Below are 19265 nucleotides of genomic sequence, written 5' to 3'. Positions count from 1 at the left end.
ACATTTTTGTGGCATTAGAGAATCAGATAAACGCCATCTCACCTGCAGCTGGCCCTCCCACCCCCTCTGGCCCCGGCCAAGTTTGGGGGAGCGGCCTGAGGCAGGGACCCACGGACCCACGAGGCCCGGCTGCAGCGAGTTCTGACCCTTCACTCTCTTGGAAGTCTGCAAGCTCCACTCTGTCGCTCGCCTACACGTGCGAGCGCTGGATCGCAGGCCATAAAGAGGTTCTTCTTGCTGTCTCCTCTCCCCTCCGCACCTCCTCCCCTGAACTCGGGCCTGATGAGGCGGGGGCTGGGGAGGAGAGTGGAGGCCTAGCGCTTCCTCCCGTGCTCAGGGAAAGGCTGAAAGAGGGGCGTGCGGCGCGGAGGCCGGGTCCGGTAAGAGGTGACCCCTCCGGAGTGTGCCCATCGGGCCGTCGAGTTCGACACCCCTACCCGGAGCACCCAGCGCCCGGGGCCAACTTCCTCTCCTGGCCCCCGCTCCAGCATCCCACTCCGCACCGCCCCCCAACCCAAACTCCCTCATTCCTGGGAAGTTTTCTCTCTTTACAGTCAACAAACCTGTCAAACGTCTCCCTTCCAGCCCGTCCCCCATTCCTCAGCTCCTCTTCCTTCCCCCGCTAACCCTTCTCCACCCTACTTCCCCGCCCCTCCTTGCCCCCGACTCCGGGCGGCGGCCGGGGGCTCCCAGGCGGTGAGAGGCGAGGTGAGGGGGCGAGGCGGGCGGGTCCCCCAGCCACGAGCGCGCTCGGGCCCCGCCCCGGGACCTCGCTCCCGCCCTCCGCTGAGCTCCGCGCCCGCCGCCCCGGGGCGCTCGGCTCCCTCCCGAGAGTCCCGCCGCCTGACTGTCGCAACTGCCACCCCCACGGCCCCCCTGCCCCCCGCCCCCGCCCCGGCCCCGCTCCCCTCCCACCCCCGCCCCCGGCTCTGATTTCTTCTCCCGAGCGAGCTCGGCAGGAGACACAGGCGCTGGCTGCCCCGTCCGCTCTCCGCCTCCGCCGCGCCCTCCTCGCCCGGGATGGGCCCCCCCGCCGCCGCCGCCGCCGCCGCCGCCGCCGGAGCCATCGCCTCCCGGCCGCCGCCGCCGTCGCCGCGCTCGCCCTGAAGCCCGGGCCCCCGCGCGCACCGGCTGGCCCCGCAGCCTCGTCCCCCGGCCGCCCCGGCCCGCGGTAGAGCTGTCACGATGCAGCCGCCCGCGCCCTCCCGCCTGAGGCTGCTGCTCCTGCTGCTCCTGTGTCCGGCGCACGTCGGCGGACTGTGGTGGTGAGTACTGCGTCTGACTGTCCCCGCGGGGCTCCTGGAGCTCGAAGGTGGGGACCTCGGGACCGATAGTGGGGCTCTGAATTGCGCTCCTGCCGCCTCCGGGCTCTACCTGTGCGCAGAGGCCAGCCGCCGGGCAGCTGGAGGCGTGAGGGGGAGGTGCGTGCCGCTCCTGCCAGCCTCCTCCAGGGGCACTTCTGAACTGCCACTTAGATGTGCCCACACACCCCCGCTCCCCCCTTACATTCTATTGTATTTCCTTCTCCTGTGTCCCACCCCAGGTTATGCGCCCAATCCAGGTCACCAAGGAATTGGCAGATGGGTAGGAAAGACATCGGGGAGACGGGCAAGATCTGTAGTCTGAGATCCGAATAAAAGAGTCTGTGAGGAGGGCTTTGGATTTAGGGGAGGAGGGCTGGATTTGGGGAAAAGAGGGGAACAAGGTGGGAAGCCACAGGCAGGAAGACTCAAACAGCTGCCTCTTCCCCGCCCTGCTTTGCCCACAAACCCACCGGCTTCTGTCTGGGCTCCTCCAGAGTGGGCGGTAGGGGCGGGAAAAGGAGCGTAAAGGGGAAACCGAGTCAGAACCTTAGCTTTCTCTACTTCCTCCTCCCCTACCAAAGAGGAGGAAAGGCAGGAAGGGACCCAAGCGTATGCCCTTCCATATGTAGGGGTCATGGGTGAAAAAATGTGCAGCTCGGGACGTACTGGGAACCATGGAGGGTCCTGGCGGAAGGGAGGGAGGCCTGGCCAGCCAAGGGTTGGGGAAGTCTTCCCAGACCTAGCCTCTCGACTTGGCCCTAGCTAGAGCAGACGCCTAGGCAGCTAAGGTTGCGGGAACTTTCGAGTCTTGGGAGGTGGACAGAGGCTGGGGAGGTGGGTGCCCGGCCGGGACCGCTCAGAGATCCGGATCCCGTAGACTTTTTTTTCCTTCTCAGTCTCAGGAGCAGCAAAGACCCGCCCGGAATAGTTGTGTTTAGAGAGGAGGGACTTGGACAATACCGCTGGTGCATCAGCCAATCGTAAGAAGGCAAGGTCTTGTCTATTTGCATATCACCATGTCACTGGCTGGATTCTCTACCCTCCACTCCTCTCCCACCCTGGGATTTGGAAGAAGGGGTGGGGCAGGCAGATCCCTCTCTTCTAGGAAGATAGCTGGATGCCCACACAGGGAGCTGCTGGCCACCATCCCACTTCCATGATGTGGGAGAGAAGTCCCTCAGGGTGTCGCTGAGGGGACAAACTGACGACGACCTACGTCCTGGCTAGGGAACATGCGCCCTTTGATCCGGACTTAGAATAATGCAGTAGCAGCTTTGAAATAGACAGACCTGAGATCTAATCTCCCCCATTTGTTAAGCCTGTGACTTCGGGCAAGCCACTTCTCCCTGCTCCCAGATGTCTCAACTGTAGAATAGGCAGTCAGTCCCCCTAGCTGGCAGGCTCCATAGGAGGGTTATGTGGGATGACCTACAACATAACTGGACATTAGGAGGTGCTCCTAAATGTAAGTCTCCTCCTCGACACCACAGGTTCTGGCCAGAGTCCCCATGGGTGAAAAGGGGGATTAATTTAAATGTAAAATCCAGGGTCCCCAGCAAAATTTTGTAAAGGGATCTCTATCTCTTGTTCCCCATGCACACCTTTCCTAACTTTGCCCTTCCTCAAAGTATGGGGACAGGAGTCTCTCCCTGATGGCTGTTGCCTTCCCTTCCCCCTGCCCCATTTGTCCCAATTTTCTCATCCTTCCAGTTAAAAATACCACTTCCTCCATGAAGCTGTCTCTCTGTCTTCCCTCCCTTGCCTTCTCTGTGCTCCCACTGCACTCCATGCATTGGGCAACTATGCCAGTTATGCATTTTACTGACAACCATCTCCTCTTGGGTCTCTTTTCCCTGCTCCTGGAAGGCCAAGCGTTTGTCTTTAGGGCCCTGAAGACTGAAGGTGCTGGGGACAGTTTTTTGGAGTGTTGCTGAGTTCATCTTTCTAGGGTTTGTATCCATGGGGGTTCCTTTGTTTAGGAAGGGCTGTTGGGTGGGAGCCACACCAGAGGGAGAGAGACTTGGTCCCCTGGAGACTGACCCTGAAGCTGGAAAGCAGGGAGTGGGGGAGGAGATGAGGAAGGCAGGTGTGGGAGAACACAGAGGCCTTCATGGCCACAGCTGCAGGGCGAGCCGGGTGAAGAGTGAGGGGTTGGGATGATAAGGTGTCTGGCGAATGCCTCACTCAGATGCTTCTGAGAGGCTCCTGTCATTCCTTGCCCCCACCCCGGAGGCTTCACCATAAGTAAGAGCTTCTTCAGGCCAGGAGATTCCAGGCTGCTCCCTGATGTCTAGGACTGGTTTGCTGGACCTCTTCTCTCTGCTTCTCAGAGAAGCCAGGCCAGAGCTCTAGAGGTGGACAGGAAAGCAGCTGGCCTTGCAGCAGCCCACTGAATTCCACGCTGACATTCTAGCAGCAGCCAGGCTGGGAGGAGACAGGACCCCAGGAACTCTGAGCGACTGGACTGTCCCGGTTAGGAAAGGAGGGTCCTGGAGGAGAGCGGCCCAGGCCCTGGAATAGGCTCAGGGACCTGGCTCCAGGTCCCGGAGAACTTTCCCTTCCACTTTCTTTCCCCCTCCCCCATCTTCTCCGATGCAATGCATGCTTTCTAAACTCTGCCTCTGGCCTCTGTCTGTCTCTCTCCCATCTGTAACCATATCTTTGTGAATTGCAGAATCCCAGATTCCAGGACACTGGCCAGGCTCTCTTGAGGTCATCTTGTCCAGCTTACTGCCTCCAGGCCATCCAGCCTATGCTCTGGCCCTGACAGATCCCGTTCTGGTCATCAGCTCCCACCTCTCCTATCCTGCTCCCTGCCCCCCTTCCATCCTCCCCCGGGAAGTTCTTCTCAACGTCTGACCCATCTTTATTTATACGTCCAATCAGTGGATGTAGAAAATAGCTCACTCTCACAGAATAGCCAAATCAATCTCCCTTCTTCTCCCTTCCTCTTTCCTCTTTCTGTTGTATAGTTTCTATGAAAGAAACTAACCCTCCCCTTGTTCCACTAGGAGAAGTACCACTCAGTCTCACTCCCTTCCCCCATCTCATCTTGCCTCCCTTCCCTATGGAAACAGGAACAGACGCCTAGGACAGCCTCACCTCTGGTCCCTCAGGGAAGCAGGGAAAGGACCCAGGCTTCTTCCCGACACCCCGGTTTTCCAGTTGTGACCCCCCCCCTTTCCCATCCCCTCTTCCTCTGGGGCCCCTGACCCTTCATGGGCACTCCTGTGGCTGGCCCCCACAGGCTCAGGATGGGGTGGGGGTGGGGTGGCCATCCAGCCCCCCCTCCAGGCCTCCCGCCTTGGCAGCTTCCCCTGGAGGGAGACAATGGGGCTGTGAGCAGAAAAGGGCAGGGGCAAAAGGAGGCTGGCTCGGTCCAGGCCAGAGCATGCCCTGAGCCCACCAGAGTCCTGGCACTGTGACATTTCCTGCGGGGTGCAGCCCCCTCCTGCCCCGTTCTCATCAGAAGCCAGGAGTTGGTGGGGGGAGGTCAGTGGGAGGCTTGATCACCAGGGCCCAGTGAGGGGGATTCCAGAGTGTGTACTTTGATGGAGAAATCCAGCTGTGGAGGGGATGAGGCGAGGGTGGGGCGGGCAGCCAGGCCTCAGTCAGGCTGGCAGTAGGGCACCCAGCCAGCCAGAGCAGGAGGCGCTGGGGAACGCAGAAGCCGGCCCCCGGGGGCTGGAGAGGGCACCCTCTAGCCTGCGCCTTCCTTCCTGTGGGGGGCGGTGGGGGGTGGGTGGTGAGATCTTGGGTGCTTCCCCTGGACTGCCTGAGGAGGAGCTCAGGGAGGGAAAGGTCGCTGGGAGGGTTCTTCACCCGCTTTCCACCTGGCCTCTTTGGCTGGTTTCTCCAGCTCGGAGCCCTCTGTTTAATCCAGAAATTAGATCTAGAAAGGACTTAGAGATCATCTGGTCCAATCTTCTCACTTACAGTGAGAACTCTAGCCAAAGCTCAGGGACAGGAGGTGACTTGCCCAAGGGCCCCCAGAATGCAAGTCGCTGAGGGTTGGGACCGGGAGCCCCCCTCCTGCTGAGTACCGCACGCTTGTGTGCTGTGGGGCTCAGGAAAGGGGTACAGGGCCTTCCACGGGCCCCTTCTGCTCCCCCATCCCCACCCTCACACAGTGCTCCCCACCTCAGCGCGGGAGAACAGAAGGCACATGACGGATGCTCACCGGGATATCCAGCGGATGGTCACTGTGTCCATGCCTTTGCCTCCCACAGCCCTGACCAATGGGAAGCCCTCTTCTGCCGTGAAGTCATTCAGGGCAGGGAAAGCCCCTGCCTCTTCCAAGAGCAATGAGGAGGAGAGAAGTGTGAGGAGGTGGGAAGGGCAGTACCCAGGACGGGGCAGAGAGAACCAGATTGGGCTGGGGTGGTGGGGGGCCGTGGGGAGGCAGGGGTTAATGGAGCTGGGGCATCACTGGCTTTGATGTGGTGGTCGGGGAGGGGGGAGGGACGGGGGAGGGGGAGCAGTAATTACCGAGTTAGACAGAGCAGGACAGGACAGGCGGGCCGGGCACAGGCCCGGGCCCAGCTGCCTCAGCAGCCGTCAGGCAACATTTTTCTGCCCCTTCTCCACCACCCACCTCCCCCACCCCTGTGCAGCCCCCGCCCACGGCCCCAGGGCTCAGGGCTCCCTCTGCTGGCTCTTGGGAGTGAGGGTCAGACTAAGGAGTGTGGGGAACTAGGCGGGGGCGGGCTGTGAGACCCTTCAGAGGAGCAGGCATCAGAAGGATCTGTGATCCTCTTGGCCTCAAGAATCCACCGACCGAGGAGCGCTGGATGGGGAAGGGAGGGGTCCTGGAGGGCGCTCCTGGTCCATGGGCTGGGCTGACAGGGGAGGAGGAGACACTGGGATCCAGGCTAAGTAAGGGCAGAGAGTTGGAGAAAAGCATGTTCTCAGGAATTCACAAATGCTGCCTGATTGCCGTGCGCTGTACAGGCCCAGGAGATGATTAAGGGTGTGAATGGGAAGACAAAACACTTGTGGAAGTCCACTCTCTGGACAGGCTCTTTTCACATGTAACCTGGGAAGTAGGCAGGTATTATTTATTTCCATTTTACAGTTGAGGACACTGAGGCTCAGAAGGTTAAGTTTCATCATCCATTCAACCAATGATAAGTGCCAGCTTCCCTTGCTAGGGACTTGCTAACATCGTAGAACCAGCAAATGGCAGAGCCCAGATCCAAACCCAAGTCCGATGGCTCTTCAAACCCCTGAGTGTGTTCTGCTAATGACATTTACTTCTTCCTGAGGGCTTTGTCTCGAATGAGTTCATATCTAATTGGAGAGAGAAGACAAGAAAACATGACAAAATAATTATGCCCCTCGCAGCATAACAAGCACCCCCCCAAATGAGTGACACTTGGAGTGATGCAAGTGGGGGAGGTCAGTGAGGGCTGGGGCCCAGGGGAGGCTCCTTAGAGCAGGTGGGATCTGAGGTGGGTTTGGAGAGATGCTGGGTGAGATTTTGATGACTTAGGGGTGGCAAGGGGGTGGCTCTGAGTTGGCCAACCCTGCTCAGAGTAAGGGCTATGTGGAGGATGGTATGCGAGGCCACATGAGGTATCTGAAGACCTCAGGTGGCCGTTTCCTCCAGTCCCTTTGGTTTTTAAAATATTCACCTAAATTTCTCGCAGCGGGGATCCCTCCACTGAGTGGCCAGGGTCAGTCACCTCTCTTCTCATCTTGCTCACCTGTACAATAAGGGTGAAGCGGGTGGAGCTGGACTAGAGTATCTCTGTCATTCTCTTCCGCCCTCTGAATCCAGGGATGCAAAGGTAAGTTAGGCCAGAAGCCCGGGCCTCCAAGGCTTAGATCTACAGAGCTTGTCAGTAGGAACTGGCTGGCCCCTGATGCCACCTCACTTGGCTATTTATTCTGCCAACCAAGGTCCCTGGGAGGGAGATCTTGGCACAAGCCATGCCAGCTAGAATGGCCAAACCCAGGCTTGTCCCATCTTGTCTACATACTGATTTCTTTTAGGGCTAGCCTTGTTTTTTCTATGCCCAGGAGTGGCTATTTGTTTAGGATCTCAGATCCTACATGTTATATATTATATATTTCCTACCACCACTGTGCTCCAGCCACCGCCCCCGCTCCAAACACGCAGATGCTCCCAAACGGGCACATTCTCTCTGGGCTGATCTCAGACCAGTGCTAACTCAGGGGCCCCCACAGCAGAGTTCATTCCCTAAGGAAGCAGAAGGGAAGGAAGGAGGGTAAAGGAAGAAGGGAGATGGGGGAGTTCTTTCTTGATGCTGTTAAAGATGGTGTTAAAGTTAGAGGGGATATTCAAGCCTCTCTTGCCAACTCCTCATTTTTCTGAAGCCCAGAGAGGGAACTGATTTGCCCAGAGTGGCTCAGCTCACCCAGAGCTGACAGAGACCCGGGTACAAAAGCAAGGCCTGTTGTTTTGCCAAATGCTCCTCTGCCAGTACCCTTTGGAGTTTCCTTTCCTGTGACTTGAAGATGGGAGTGAGGACAGGAGGGCAGGGAACAAGCTAGTCCCTTGGGATTCTAGCCGCTACTATTGCCCATCCCTCCTCCTGACTGGCTTGTAAACAAGTCTAGTTCCCAGGCAGCCAGCCAGCCTGGGGAGCCAGACCCGGACCAGAAACTGACTCTGGGGCAGCCCCTCAGCGCTGTGAAGGACCAGCCCCACCTCCTGGAGGGCCCTGCCCCTCATGCTCCTCCTGATTCCTCTCCTATCTCAAGCTCCTGGGAAAAAGACAAGGTCAAGAGGTTTTTCCCTTTCTTGCCTGCATACCCACACCGTCTCCTACTTTCCTAGTGCAGGAGGAGGGAGAGGAGAGGGATAGGGCAGAGTAACCTTGGGAAGATAAGGCCAGTTAGCCTTGGGAAAGCAGGGAGTTAGCAGAGGGCAGGATTGGGGAGGGGAGAATGGGGAACTTAGCAGCATGGGGGTGGGGCAGGGAAGATGGGTTTGCAGGGCCCCAGACTCCCAGGTGGAGTTCTGGACATGCAGGTGGCAGAAGAGGAGCTGGACAGCTGTGGGCAGGCCCGCTTCCCTGCCTCTGAATGCAGCTGGGGAAAAAGAAAATGTTTCAGGAAGCTAATTAGGAGTCATGAAACCACATGTGGACAGGGACCTGGGCTCAAGTGAGGACCTTCTCCTTAGATGGCTCATTCATTCATTCAAAAATATGTATTAAATGGTATTCATTGTAGTATTATAGTAATTGTTCACAATATGCAAATTTTCATTAAAAAATGGGAGGGGGGAATACAAATTAAGTAGCTAAAAATCTGCCATGGGAGACAAAAGAAAATGACAGTCCTAACTCTCAAGGTGCTCGCTCCATAGTCTTATCTGCCGACCTTGTACAACCATGCTGGAAGCTGCCCCCCAATCCTTTTTGTAATGAAGTGGGATAAGTAGGTGGAAGGGGGAAGGAGAGAGAGAGAGAGAGAGAGAGAGAGAGAGAGAGAGATAGACAGACAGGCAAGGACAGGGTTGGGGCTGGACCTTCCCAGGCTACAGTTGGAACGCAGTGATGGGCAGGTCCTAAGCATGGAGGAAGGAGGTTCTGGACTATAAGTCTGTCCACCGAGGAGAGAACCTTGGCTCCTGGACTCCTTGGGTAGGGGTGATGACAATAACCTGATAGGGCGGTGGTGTGTGTGTGTCACAGGGGGTGGTCGGAGATCTTAAAGGACTGAGCTTACACATCTTCCTGCAACCACATCTTCAAACCTCACTCCTCAGTGTTGAGAAGTTCTAGCTTAAGACCTAAATTCCTCCTGCTGCTATGTAAGCCCTTTACATCTCCTTGCCCTGGGGCCAGAACGTGCCTGGTCAGCACGTACCTGCAGAGCAAATGGGGACAGTGGGGCGGATGCACACGAAGGCTAAGCTGAAAAGTAGGCCATCTTGACCTTTGGCACCTATCCACCAGCATTTTCCTCTACATTTTCTATCTCTTGGTGCCGTTTCTCCCCACCCAAAATTTTATTCTGCCCTCCGCTAAAAGATTTTTGAGTGGTTTCAAATTACCCTCAGCCCCCAAGTGCTCAAATAAGAGCAATCCAATTAAAGTGATTCCACCCAGGTGTCAATACCTAGCCAGTATAACCTTCAGGGGTATGGTGTATGGCAAGCAAATGGCAGCGCTCTCCTCAGAAGGAACGAAGGCTGAGAACAGAGGGATTTCTGAAAGTGTGTGGAACTTCTCAGAAGGTCTTTACCCACCAAGCCAAAGAGCATCCCCTTCCCCAGTCAGTTATGTTACCCCCGTGCACAGGGCTTGGCTTGCTGCCATCGTGCTCTGAAAAGGTCACAGACCCTGGAGCAGGAGAAGGGTCAGTGTCACTTACTTTACAACAATGCTTCAGACTCAGTCCCCAGTTCCTTCCTCCTGCTCTCCTGTTCAGGGAAACAGGGGATATCAGGGTGGGAGGGCCCACTTTAGAGATCAAAGCTTCACCTTCCCATTTGACGGAGAGAGAAATCTGGGCTAGAGAGAAGGTATGACTTTCGTCAGAGGCTCCATTCCCTAGCCACTCTAACATCCTGTGGCTTTCTATATCTTTGGGATTGCCACTACTTTTCTAGCATCAGGGCTGATCAGCTGACACATTTCCAGCTTGTGGTCCACTAAGACCAGATCCTTCTCTGTCACTGTCTACTTTTCTTTGGTATCTCTTTATGATATATACTTTCTTTTCTTTGACAGCCTTCTTGATCTTCCTTCGGTTAATTTCCTCCTTGTCTCCCTTTTGGACTAGGCCTGTTGAATTTTAACTTTGGCCTACCTGGTGCCAGGTGCCTTCACCTTGAGTCAAATTCCTATAAGGACTTATTAATGAATATGTACACAGAAGGATAATACTGAATCCTTGCTCTATAGCAATTTCAGTCTAGAACCTAGTTAAGAGGGGACACACAAACGGAATAGTAAGAGAACCAGACAGGATAATCTCAATTTCAGTTGCGGGGAGCTGGTGGGGGAAGAGGCATGTCACAGCTCCTGGCTGTGGGCTGGGCAGGGCTGGTCTCCCTCCCCCTCCCCCAAGCTCTTTGAGTTACACCCCTGATCTGCTGTTCTTTGCTTCCCAGGGCCGTGGGCAGCCCCTTGGTCATGGACCCTACTAGCATCTGCAGGAAGGCACGGCGGCTAGCAGGGCGGCAGGCTGAGTTGTGCCAGGCCGAGCCGGAAGTTGTGGCCGAGCTGGCGCGCGGCGCCCGGCTAGGGGTTCGAGAATGCCAGTTCCAGTTCCGCTTCCGCCGCTGGAACTGCTCCAGCCACAGCAAGGCCTTTGGGCGCATCCTTCAGCAGGGTCAGTGTCGGGAGGAGACCAGGAGGGGGCTGCTTTCTCTTCGCTGGGGGATCAGAGGAGAGGGTGGAGGTTTGGGTAGGCTGCCTGAGCCCCACTTCTCCCACGGGTCAAAGGGCACCCTGCCCTGATCCTGTCTCCCAACCCCTCATCACGCTGCCTGGCCCACCGCATTCCCCCAGGACCCAGCTTTGGTCCTGCTGTCTGACTGCCCCTCCCCGCTGTCTGACTGCCCCGCAGACATCCGGGAGACGGCCTTCGTGTTTGCCATAACGGCCGCGGGCGCCAGCCACGCGGTCACGCAGGCCTGCTCCATGGGCGAGCTGCTGCAGTGTGGCTGCCAGGCGCCCCGCGGCCGGGCCCCGCCCCGGCCTCCCGGCCTGCCAGGTACCCCTGGGCCCCCGGGCCCCGCGGGCTCCCCCGACGGCAGCGCCGCGTGGGAGTGGGGAGGCTGCGGCGACGACGTGGACTTCGGGGATGAGAAGTCGAGGCTCTTTATGGACGCGCAGCACAAGCGGGGACGCGGAGACATCCGTGCGTTGGTGCAACTTCACAACAACGAGGCGGGCCGGCTGGTGAGTCTGGGCAGGGATGTATAAAGGTGTGTGTGTGGCAATGCGTGAGTGTGGGTAGCTTTGAAAGGATGTGGGAGAGTGTGGTATGTGTGGAAGACTGAGTTTGTGGAAGGGTGTGGGGAAGTGAGGGTGTGAGTGAGGGTATGCAGTGTAGGAGTTCCTTAATGTGTGCGGGGGAGCCAGCGTGGCCACGGGGACCACTGGGGAAGATTGGCTGGGGGCCTGGATGGGCAGGTGGGAGGGGAAGTGGCCAGCCTAGAAGAGGGAGTTACTTGGGGGGCCTGAGAGGGCCTGGGGCTGATGGCCCAGTGGGCAGGGTAGGGAGGGGACACCCAGGGAAGAGGACCCAGGGCCTTTAGGGACCTCAGGTAGGGAGGACATTCCTCTGAGACAGGACACGTGGGGCAAAGCTTGGGGTGGGTAGGGAGCTGGCTGCCAGGGCAGGGGCAGAGGAGGGAGACAAAGGCTGGGGATGAAAGAAAGGATAGAGGCGAGGTAAAGGTATGGGGTCTGGAGGTAGGGGAGCCGGAAGAAGTGGGGGCGGCCTGGAAATGGACTAAACAGGTCCAAGGGGAAATGGGCTTGGAAAGGAGTGAAGAATGAGAAGTAGATCCTGATGGTAGAAGGGGGTCAGGCAGAGGCCAGAAAGCTGTGATTGAATCTGGGCACTTAACTGGCTGCCCAGCAATCCCAGACCAGCCCCTGTCCGGAGCCCTGGCAGCCTCTCCCCTTCCCTCTGTGGTGATGAGGGGCCCAGGAGCTCCTGTTCCGGGGCTAGAAGCAGTCTGAGTCAGATGTTTACAGGAGGCGATGGGGGGAAAGAGAAGGGGCCTGGGAGCAGGAGGGAGATGTACAGGTCTGTAGATCAGGTTGGCCCCTGGACTCTGAGCTTCTGGAAATGATCTTCCTGGGGCATCTGACCCCTTAAATCTTTAGTGGGGTTGTGAGTCTTCGACCCCAGCTTCAGACATAAATAGTAAATAAAGGGCAGGACTCCTGGGTTCCAGTTCTCAGGAGTGCATCCACAGTGGGCCCTCCTGCACCCTATGCCTCAGTTCTAGGTTGTGCTAGGGACCCCCCCCCCAACACACATCCTATGTCTTCTAGGGTTCCGGCCTGAGGCATTGGGCAGGGGGGTGAGAGGGGGACCAGAGAGGAATGTCCAGACAGGCCCACATACCTGTCGGAGAGGGTTGGGGAGGGGTGGCGGAGACAGAGCCCAGGCAGCCTGCTCTGCCTGGGGCCCTGAGGAGCAGGAATGAGGGGGTTGGCCTGGCAGGAGGAATAGTGTGCGACAGCTGCCACCTTCCCAACCCCCCTCCCTCCAGGGAGAATCTCTCCCCTGCTGTCCATTATGCTTTCTCCCCCATTCCCTGGCTTTGGATCCTGGAACCTCTACGCTGCATACTGACCCCCCACTCCCCACTTCTCCTACTTCTCCATCATTCTTCCTACTTCTCCATCATTCTTCCTCCTCCTCTCCGGGCTGTGGGGCCCTTGATTTCCTCCTCCCCACTTTGCGCTCCCCTGTTTTGTTTGTTTGTTTGTTTTTGGTCTGCTCTTTTCTTTCTTTCATCCACCACCCTTCCCATCTTATTTTCTGTCGGTCTTCTGGGCCTCGCCGCGTCCCGCCTTCCGGATCTGTCTCCATCCGCCCGCTCCTCTGCTCCCCGCAGGCCGTGCGGAGCCACACGCGGACCGAATGCAAGTGCCATGGCCTGTCGGGCTCATGTGCGCTGCGCACCTGCTGGCAGAAGTTGCCCCCATTCCGCGAGGTGGGCGCGCGGCTGCTCGAGCGCTTCCACGGCGCCTCGCGTGTCATGGGCACCAACGACGGCAAGGCTCTGCTGCCCGCTGTCCGCACGCTCAAGCCGCCGGGCCGCGCTGACCTACTGTACGCCGCCGACTCGCCCGACTTCTGCGCCCCCAACCGGCGCACCGGTTCGCCGGGCACGCGCGGCCGCGCCTGCAACAGCAGTGCCCCGGACCTCAGCGGCTGCGACCTGCTGTGCTGCGGCCGCGGCCACCGCCAGGAGAGCGTGCAGCTCGAGGAGAACTGTCTGTGCCGCTTCCACTGGTGCTGCGTAGTGCAGTGCCACCGCTGCCGCGTGCGCAAGGAACTCAGCCTCTGCCTCTGACCCGCCGCCCGGCTCCCCAGACTGCGCGCAGAGCAGCCTCTCGGCACCTGCGGGACCTCTGGGCGCCAGCAGGGGGCGTTGCCAGCTTTCCCCTGGGAAAGTCCATCTCCCAGGCCTCTCTGGAAACTGTGAGGCGGTGGGGCTTGAGATATACGCCCGCTCATCAAGGCCCAGGGCACCGGAAGAGCCTCCAAGGGGCGCTCCCGGGGGCTTCTGGGGGAGACTATACAGACCTTCTCTCTCCTCGGCCCCCAGATAGAAACCAAAGAGCCAGTTTCTAGGCCTCGGGATGCGGGTCTCCTCCGAACTGCTGGCCATGGGGTGGGTGGGTGCATTTAGTATCAATAAAAATATTTAAATCAATAGGACTGGACCCATAGTTTGGAGGGGGGCTGCCATGGGGACAGGCTCTGAAAGGAGTGAGTAAAGGGAGATGGTTTTGATAGAACTAGCCTCTCAGGGGTCATCACCCTGGTTTCCTATCTTCCCCCTACCTGATTGGGCTCTTCTGGCAACGAAGAGTACCAAATCTCTCCCTTGGCATTCTTCTTGTTCTCTCTAGCACACATCTAGGGCTGAATCTACAGGCTGGGGGAGAACTAGGATGCCTTTTTAAAGGAGCAGAGAGGGTCTAGGGAAAGAGGACCAGAAGCCTCCGGTGGTGTACTCAGTTCTCACCACAGCCCTTGTCCTAATTCTGGGGCGGGGTGGGGGGGACACCTTTATCTGTCTTTCTGTTTCTGTGGCCCCTGGGGAATTCGAGGGTAGACTTTTAGGGCCACCCAAACTCATAGGATTAAAGCACTTTATAAACTGTAGAATGTGATGAAAATGTTATTAGTAACATCAGATTTTGTTACCATCAAAACTAACTTCACCCCCATTAACATTGAAAAGACTCCCAGAATGGCATTTCCAATCACACTTAGAGGGAGATGAAGCAAAGTTGTCCCAAAGTTTCTCTTGGCATCCAATCACATTCCCTTCTTTCTGATTCCTCTCAGAAAGCTGATGGTGAGGGTAAAGGGACAGAAGAAGGATTTGGGGTTCTGGGTTCGCCAGAACTGTGCCTCAGGCCTCCATCTAACTCCAGAGAGAATGAGAGAGGGTATAGCCAAATGGCTGGGATTCAGAGCCCCCAATTTTCCCACAGTCCAAATACTGCAGTGGGGAATGACTCTCCCATCAAGGTATGCAGGGCAAAGCATGAGCATTAGATTCAGACACTCTGGGTTGGAAACTAGTCCTGCTGCTTAGAAGTTTACAGTATAGGCCATGTTAACCTCGGTTTCTTTACCTATGCAATGGGAATATCATTCTGTTTCAGTTATCCCTTGCTGCATAACAAACAACCCCCAAGTAATTACTTCTCATGATCTTTTAGGTCAGGAATTTGTCAGGACTCAGCTGCATGGCTCTGCTCCTTATGAGAGAACTATTGGCTGTGGTCGTTCACTTGGCTGATTCTGCTGGTGGTTCGGCTGGGCTGGACAGTCCAAGATGCTTCACTCATATATGTCTAGTGCCCCAGAGCTTCTCCAGTGGCCTCCTCTCCATGTAACTAGCTTGGGCTTCCTTATGACATGGTGGCCTCAGCATAGTCAGACTTCTTACATAAGGCTGGCTTTCAAAATAGACTGTACCAAACTTGAAGGCAGAAACTGAAAGTCTCTTCTTAAAGTCCAGGCTTAGAAGTTACCCAGCATCACTGTCACTCCTTTTTGGTTGACACAAGTCACAGAACCAGCCAAAAGTCAAGGGAAGGGGAAACAGACTCCACCTCTCAATGGGACAGTGGCAAAGAATTTACAACCATCATAATCTATCCACATCCTCATAGAATTGTGGGAAGGATTTTTTTGAGATATGCAAAGCACTTAGCATTTGACAATAATTTATGACAAATTTGTGTTTAATAAATGGTAGCTACTGTGAGAAAGGGGATAGAGAGCTGATGCTTTTGCAGGCGTCGGGCAGGCCCTGATTGCAAATGAAGATACCCAACTCAAACTAGCTTAGGCCAAAGGGAATTAATTAATGGATCTTATACCTGGGAAGTCCAGGGGTAAGTCTGAATTTAGGCACAGCTGAACCCAGGGGCCCAAATGATTGATGTCATTGAACACTCTCTCTTTCTCTCTCCCTCTCTCTCTCTCTCTCTCCCCCTCTTTCCCTCTCTCTCTCTCTCATCTCCTTCCCTAACCCCCCACCCCCATGTCTATTGTTTCTGCTTGTCTCTGTCTCTCTTTTCACACTGTCCTTATGCTCTCCTGCTGCAGAGAGACTTCCTTTATATGGTAGCCTTATGTCTACATTCTTAGTGCTGCTGATCCAAAAAAGAATGGCTTTCCCAACAGAAGTCCTAAGGAAGCTGGGACCAGGTCAGCTTGGGTCACTTGCCTATCCCTAAACTAATAACAATGTCGAGGAAAATGTACCACCATGACTGGGATTGGCAGCCCCCCTAGGACCACAGGGAATGGGGGCACAGGGAGGGCACATTTCTTCAAATGAAACAGAGGGAAGGGGAACTCATCCTGGATGTGACAGACCCTAGCCATGGCTTCCAGTGCATCTTCCCTCCCCTGACAATGGCCCCGGATCCACCTGTATGACCTAGCCTGGTTCAGCCCTCAAAGATCACATTGGGGCTCCAGAGTGAAGCCTGTATGGAGAAGGGGTATAAGGCTTCAGTGAGAAGGAATGGGCATCTGGGTTTCCTTCCTTCCTTCCTCCTTCCCTTCCTGCCTTCCTCCCCCTTCCTGCCTTCCTCCCCCTCCTCCCTTCCTCCCTTCCTCCCCCTCCTCCCTTCCTCCCTTCCTTCCCCTTCCTCCCCCTCCTCCCTTCCTCCCCCTCCTCCCTTCCTCCCTCCCTCCCTCCCTCCCTCCCTTCCTTCCTTCCTTCCTTCCTTCTTCCTCCTGGCTCCCTCTAGTCAAATACCTGGGCTTCAGGGAAGTGTCATGGAGAATTTGGACTCAGAGTCTCTTGAACCTTGGCTAACTTACCAAGGTGGGGGGGGGAGTGGAACCAGTATTGTGGGCCACATGGTGGAAAAATGAAGCACTGTAAGGATAGGGTTTTTATTCAAAGCTCTGCCTTCGCCAGCGCTCCCTGGCTGGGTACAATATTTACTGTTTTTTAAAAGTCTGCTGCACTTCTCTCAGAGGCCACCAGAGGGCGCACAGAGCCCAGCTTCCCTAATAACAGGGTTCACAGATAGGACCTGCAGGACATCTGGGGGAACTCAGAGAGTTGTGGGCAGGAGAGGGTAGGATGGAAAGGAAGTAAGGAGACCCACGGAGAGCTCGGGTCAAGCTGCTAGGGTTCCAGACTGTCTGAGACCTTTGGGCTGACCCAGATTTAGGGCTGGGATGCCTGCCTCTGTCTCTACTGCCAGGTTCCGTGGCGGGTGGGGGGGCAGGTGGTGGGGTTGGGGGGGTGGTGATATGGGGTGTGTGATGCTGGATATCGTCTTCCATGATGCTAGAGAGGGAAACTGAGGCAGTGGCAGAGACTGACACCACCCCAAGCAGATTAAAAGGAATTCAGTGGAAGTAGCATGATACAGTGAAAAAAGGCCTAGTTTGCTAGCTTGACCTGGGTCAAGTCAATTAACCTCTCTGAGCTTCAGTTTCCCCAGAATGAAATGAGGGTTCCTGATAGCACATTGTGAGAGTGCTTGCAGTCTTTAAACTGGCACTCACGTGTTAGCATCCATCTTCTGTGACCAGTAGAGACTGGGAACTCCAGCAAGAGTCTGGGAACTGCCTTCTATGAAAGGTGAGAGTGATGGCCCAGGAGGCACCATTTTAACAATTATCCTAGTCCTCTTTAAGCTCAGAGATGGCTCTGCACTTTTGCACTGCTGCCTGGGATGGGGGCTGGAAGCAGAGCTCAGAAATGCCCCATCACCTCAACCCCCCTTGCTCACCCAGCTGCTCAGCCCCAGGCACAGTCTGAGCCATCGAGGTCCCCCGCTGGCTGAGTGGTGGGGGAATGTGGAACTGGGGAGATGGGGGAAGAGCACAGAGGCACTCCAGATGTGTGCGTGACCACATCAGGAACAGTTGGAACACAGGCAGATGGGTGGGGAGGCCGGGAGGAAGGCCCAGGATCAGCCTGAGGCCGAGGGCTCAGGAAGCATTTCCGCTTCCTTTCAATGACCTAACATATAGGAGTTTGGGAGACTGAAGCCGCCCTTACCTTGCTGAGGGGCCATGGTCCCTGAGGCTTGGACAATAGGACAAAGAGCTCCCTTATCAGTCTGGGGCTCCTTCCCTCTCTTCTTCACGAAGATAACCTTCTCTGGCAGAGCATCAGGACTGAGGCCGGGCTGGGCTCGGCTGGGGCAGTGAAGGTCCCACCTGTTCTCACCCTGGCGCCTCCCTAGCCCTCCCTTCCCTACAACCTCCTACAGAACCACCACAGCTGGAACCATTCTCCGTGCTGCCTTTCATCCCTGGTGCTCCCCCCCACCAGTGGCCCCTGTAATTGTGGTCTCAGGCGGTGGCTGCAGGGGCTGGGGCCAGAGCCCAGGGCAGGGCCAGGGCGGGGCCTGGGGGCTGCTGATAGGGGCTTGCCCATGGCATGGGTCCTCTGGCGCTGGGGATCCTGCTGCAGACACTCTTTCTGGGCTTCATCTTCACACATGCCAAGGCCATGTGCCTACATATGCCCTCACCTCCCTGGGCTGAGGTGAAGCACTCCAGACGGGCACACCCGGACCCTCATGACATCAGGCCAGTACCATGCCTGAGTGCAAGCAAGGCTTGGGTATTGTTTACTTCCTGGAGTTTTCAAAGAAAAGGTCTTCTCCCTCTCCCTTACACTTCTGTATTTCATGAACAGTGGAGGGTAGGGGAGCAAAAAGACCATCCCTCAGCTGATGAAGGCCAGAGGAAAAAAAAATCAGCCACTCAGCCAGGTCAGTAGCATTTCCCAGATGTGGTCCTCAAGAAAATCACTTGGGACATTGGTTAGAAATGCAGACCCCTGGGTCTTGCCCCTGGAAAGGCTGAGTCAGCTGCATGGGCCCAGAATCAGAATTTGCCACAATGGCCTACCCTAGGGGATATTTACATACGATGCATCATGTGTGGGAAATGCGGAGCAGTAGATGCAGATTAAGGAGGTCTGCAACCTGAATTATGAACTCATTCCCTTATCACATGAGGCCTGTTCCTAATCTTTTCTGGGCCTCAGTTTCCCCAACAGCCAATGGGAATTTGACTCCCAAGTCTGGCTTGTCCCTGCTGGTGCCCTCTGCCACTCTGGGCTCATGCCTCCTTCCCGGGTTAAAACTGGTCCTGCCCTGCCCCTCCCCATACCCTTCCCAAACTCTAGATCCAAGCCGTCCCTGTCCCTGCAGCATGGTGGGGGAGAGTGGGGAGGGGAGGGGGTGGCTGGGGTCACACAAGGCTCTGGCTGACGCAGACTGCTTCCTGCCCCCCGGCTGTTTTCCTGCTGTCCAGCCAGACTGCTCCCCCCACTGCCCCACCCTCACCCCCAGCAGCCTCAAGCCCTTAATTCCCGACAGCTGCAGTGGCTGCCAGCAGAGATGGGGGAAAGGAGGGGGAGTATGCCGTCAGCCTGCTGTTGCTCAGGCCGCCCCCATCACCTGACAGTCTGGGGACAAGGAAGGCCCCACCCCTCTCCTTCAACTGCCCAGGGATGGGCAATCCCAGGAATGGGCCCCTTTTGTCTCAGAGCCCAGAGACTCTGGTAGTTTATCCTTAAACCAGGAGGGGCTCTCTTCAGAGAGAGGGGGCAGTGAGGTTGGGAGGGAGGTGTATGTATAGAGTGGGAGGTTTTTGCCCATTTTACAGAGGAGGATGTCAAGGCCACAGTGGGAGTAGGTTTCACTATCAGGGCCCAGGTTAGAACCAGAAACAGAAGCTGGATCCTCTGTCCCCAACCCTCTGGCTCTCAGGCCCTTACCTGAG

At 56.6% G+C, this 19265-nt stretch overlaps 1 protein-coding gene across 8 annotated transcripts; it reads left to right on the top strand.

Annotated features, from left to right (window-relative positions):
* The first annotated feature begins 919 nt into the window (after positions 1-919).
* On the top strand, positions 920-13686 carry WNT6 (Wnt family member 6). 8 transcript variants are annotated; one of them, XM_082397003.1, is made up of 7 exons: positions 1250-1265; positions 2201-2284; positions 3171-3253; positions 5534-5633; positions 10393-10613; positions 10851-11185; positions 12862-13686. In XM_082397003.1, exons 5-7 carry the CDS (start codon positions 10415-10417, stop codon positions 13321-13323), a joined length of 996 nt encoding a protein of 331 aa, XP_082253129.1. In that variant the 5' UTR covers positions 1250-1265; positions 2201-2284; positions 3171-3253; positions 5534-5633; positions 10393-10414; the 3' UTR covers positions 13324-13686. The 8 variants fall into 8 exon arrangements, with proteins under 8 accessions (XP_082253124.1, XP_082253123.1, XP_082253125.1 ...); XM_082396998.1 differs by lacking the exons at positions 3171-3253; positions 5534-5633 and adding an exon at positions 1544-1584 and having other exon boundaries at positions 920-1265; XM_082397001.1 differs by lacking the exon at positions 5534-5633.
* The last annotated feature ends 5579 nt before the right edge of the window (positions 13687-19265 follow it).

Source organism: Balaenoptera borealis (assembly GCF_965194805.1).
Source record: "Balaenoptera borealis genome assembly, chromosome: 6".
Classification (NCBI taxonomy): Eukaryota; Metazoa; Chordata; class Mammalia; order Artiodactyla; family Balaenopteridae; genus Balaenoptera; species Balaenoptera borealis.
Note: the sequence above shows the minus strand (reverse complement) of the source record. Positions and strands in the feature narration are given on the sequence as shown.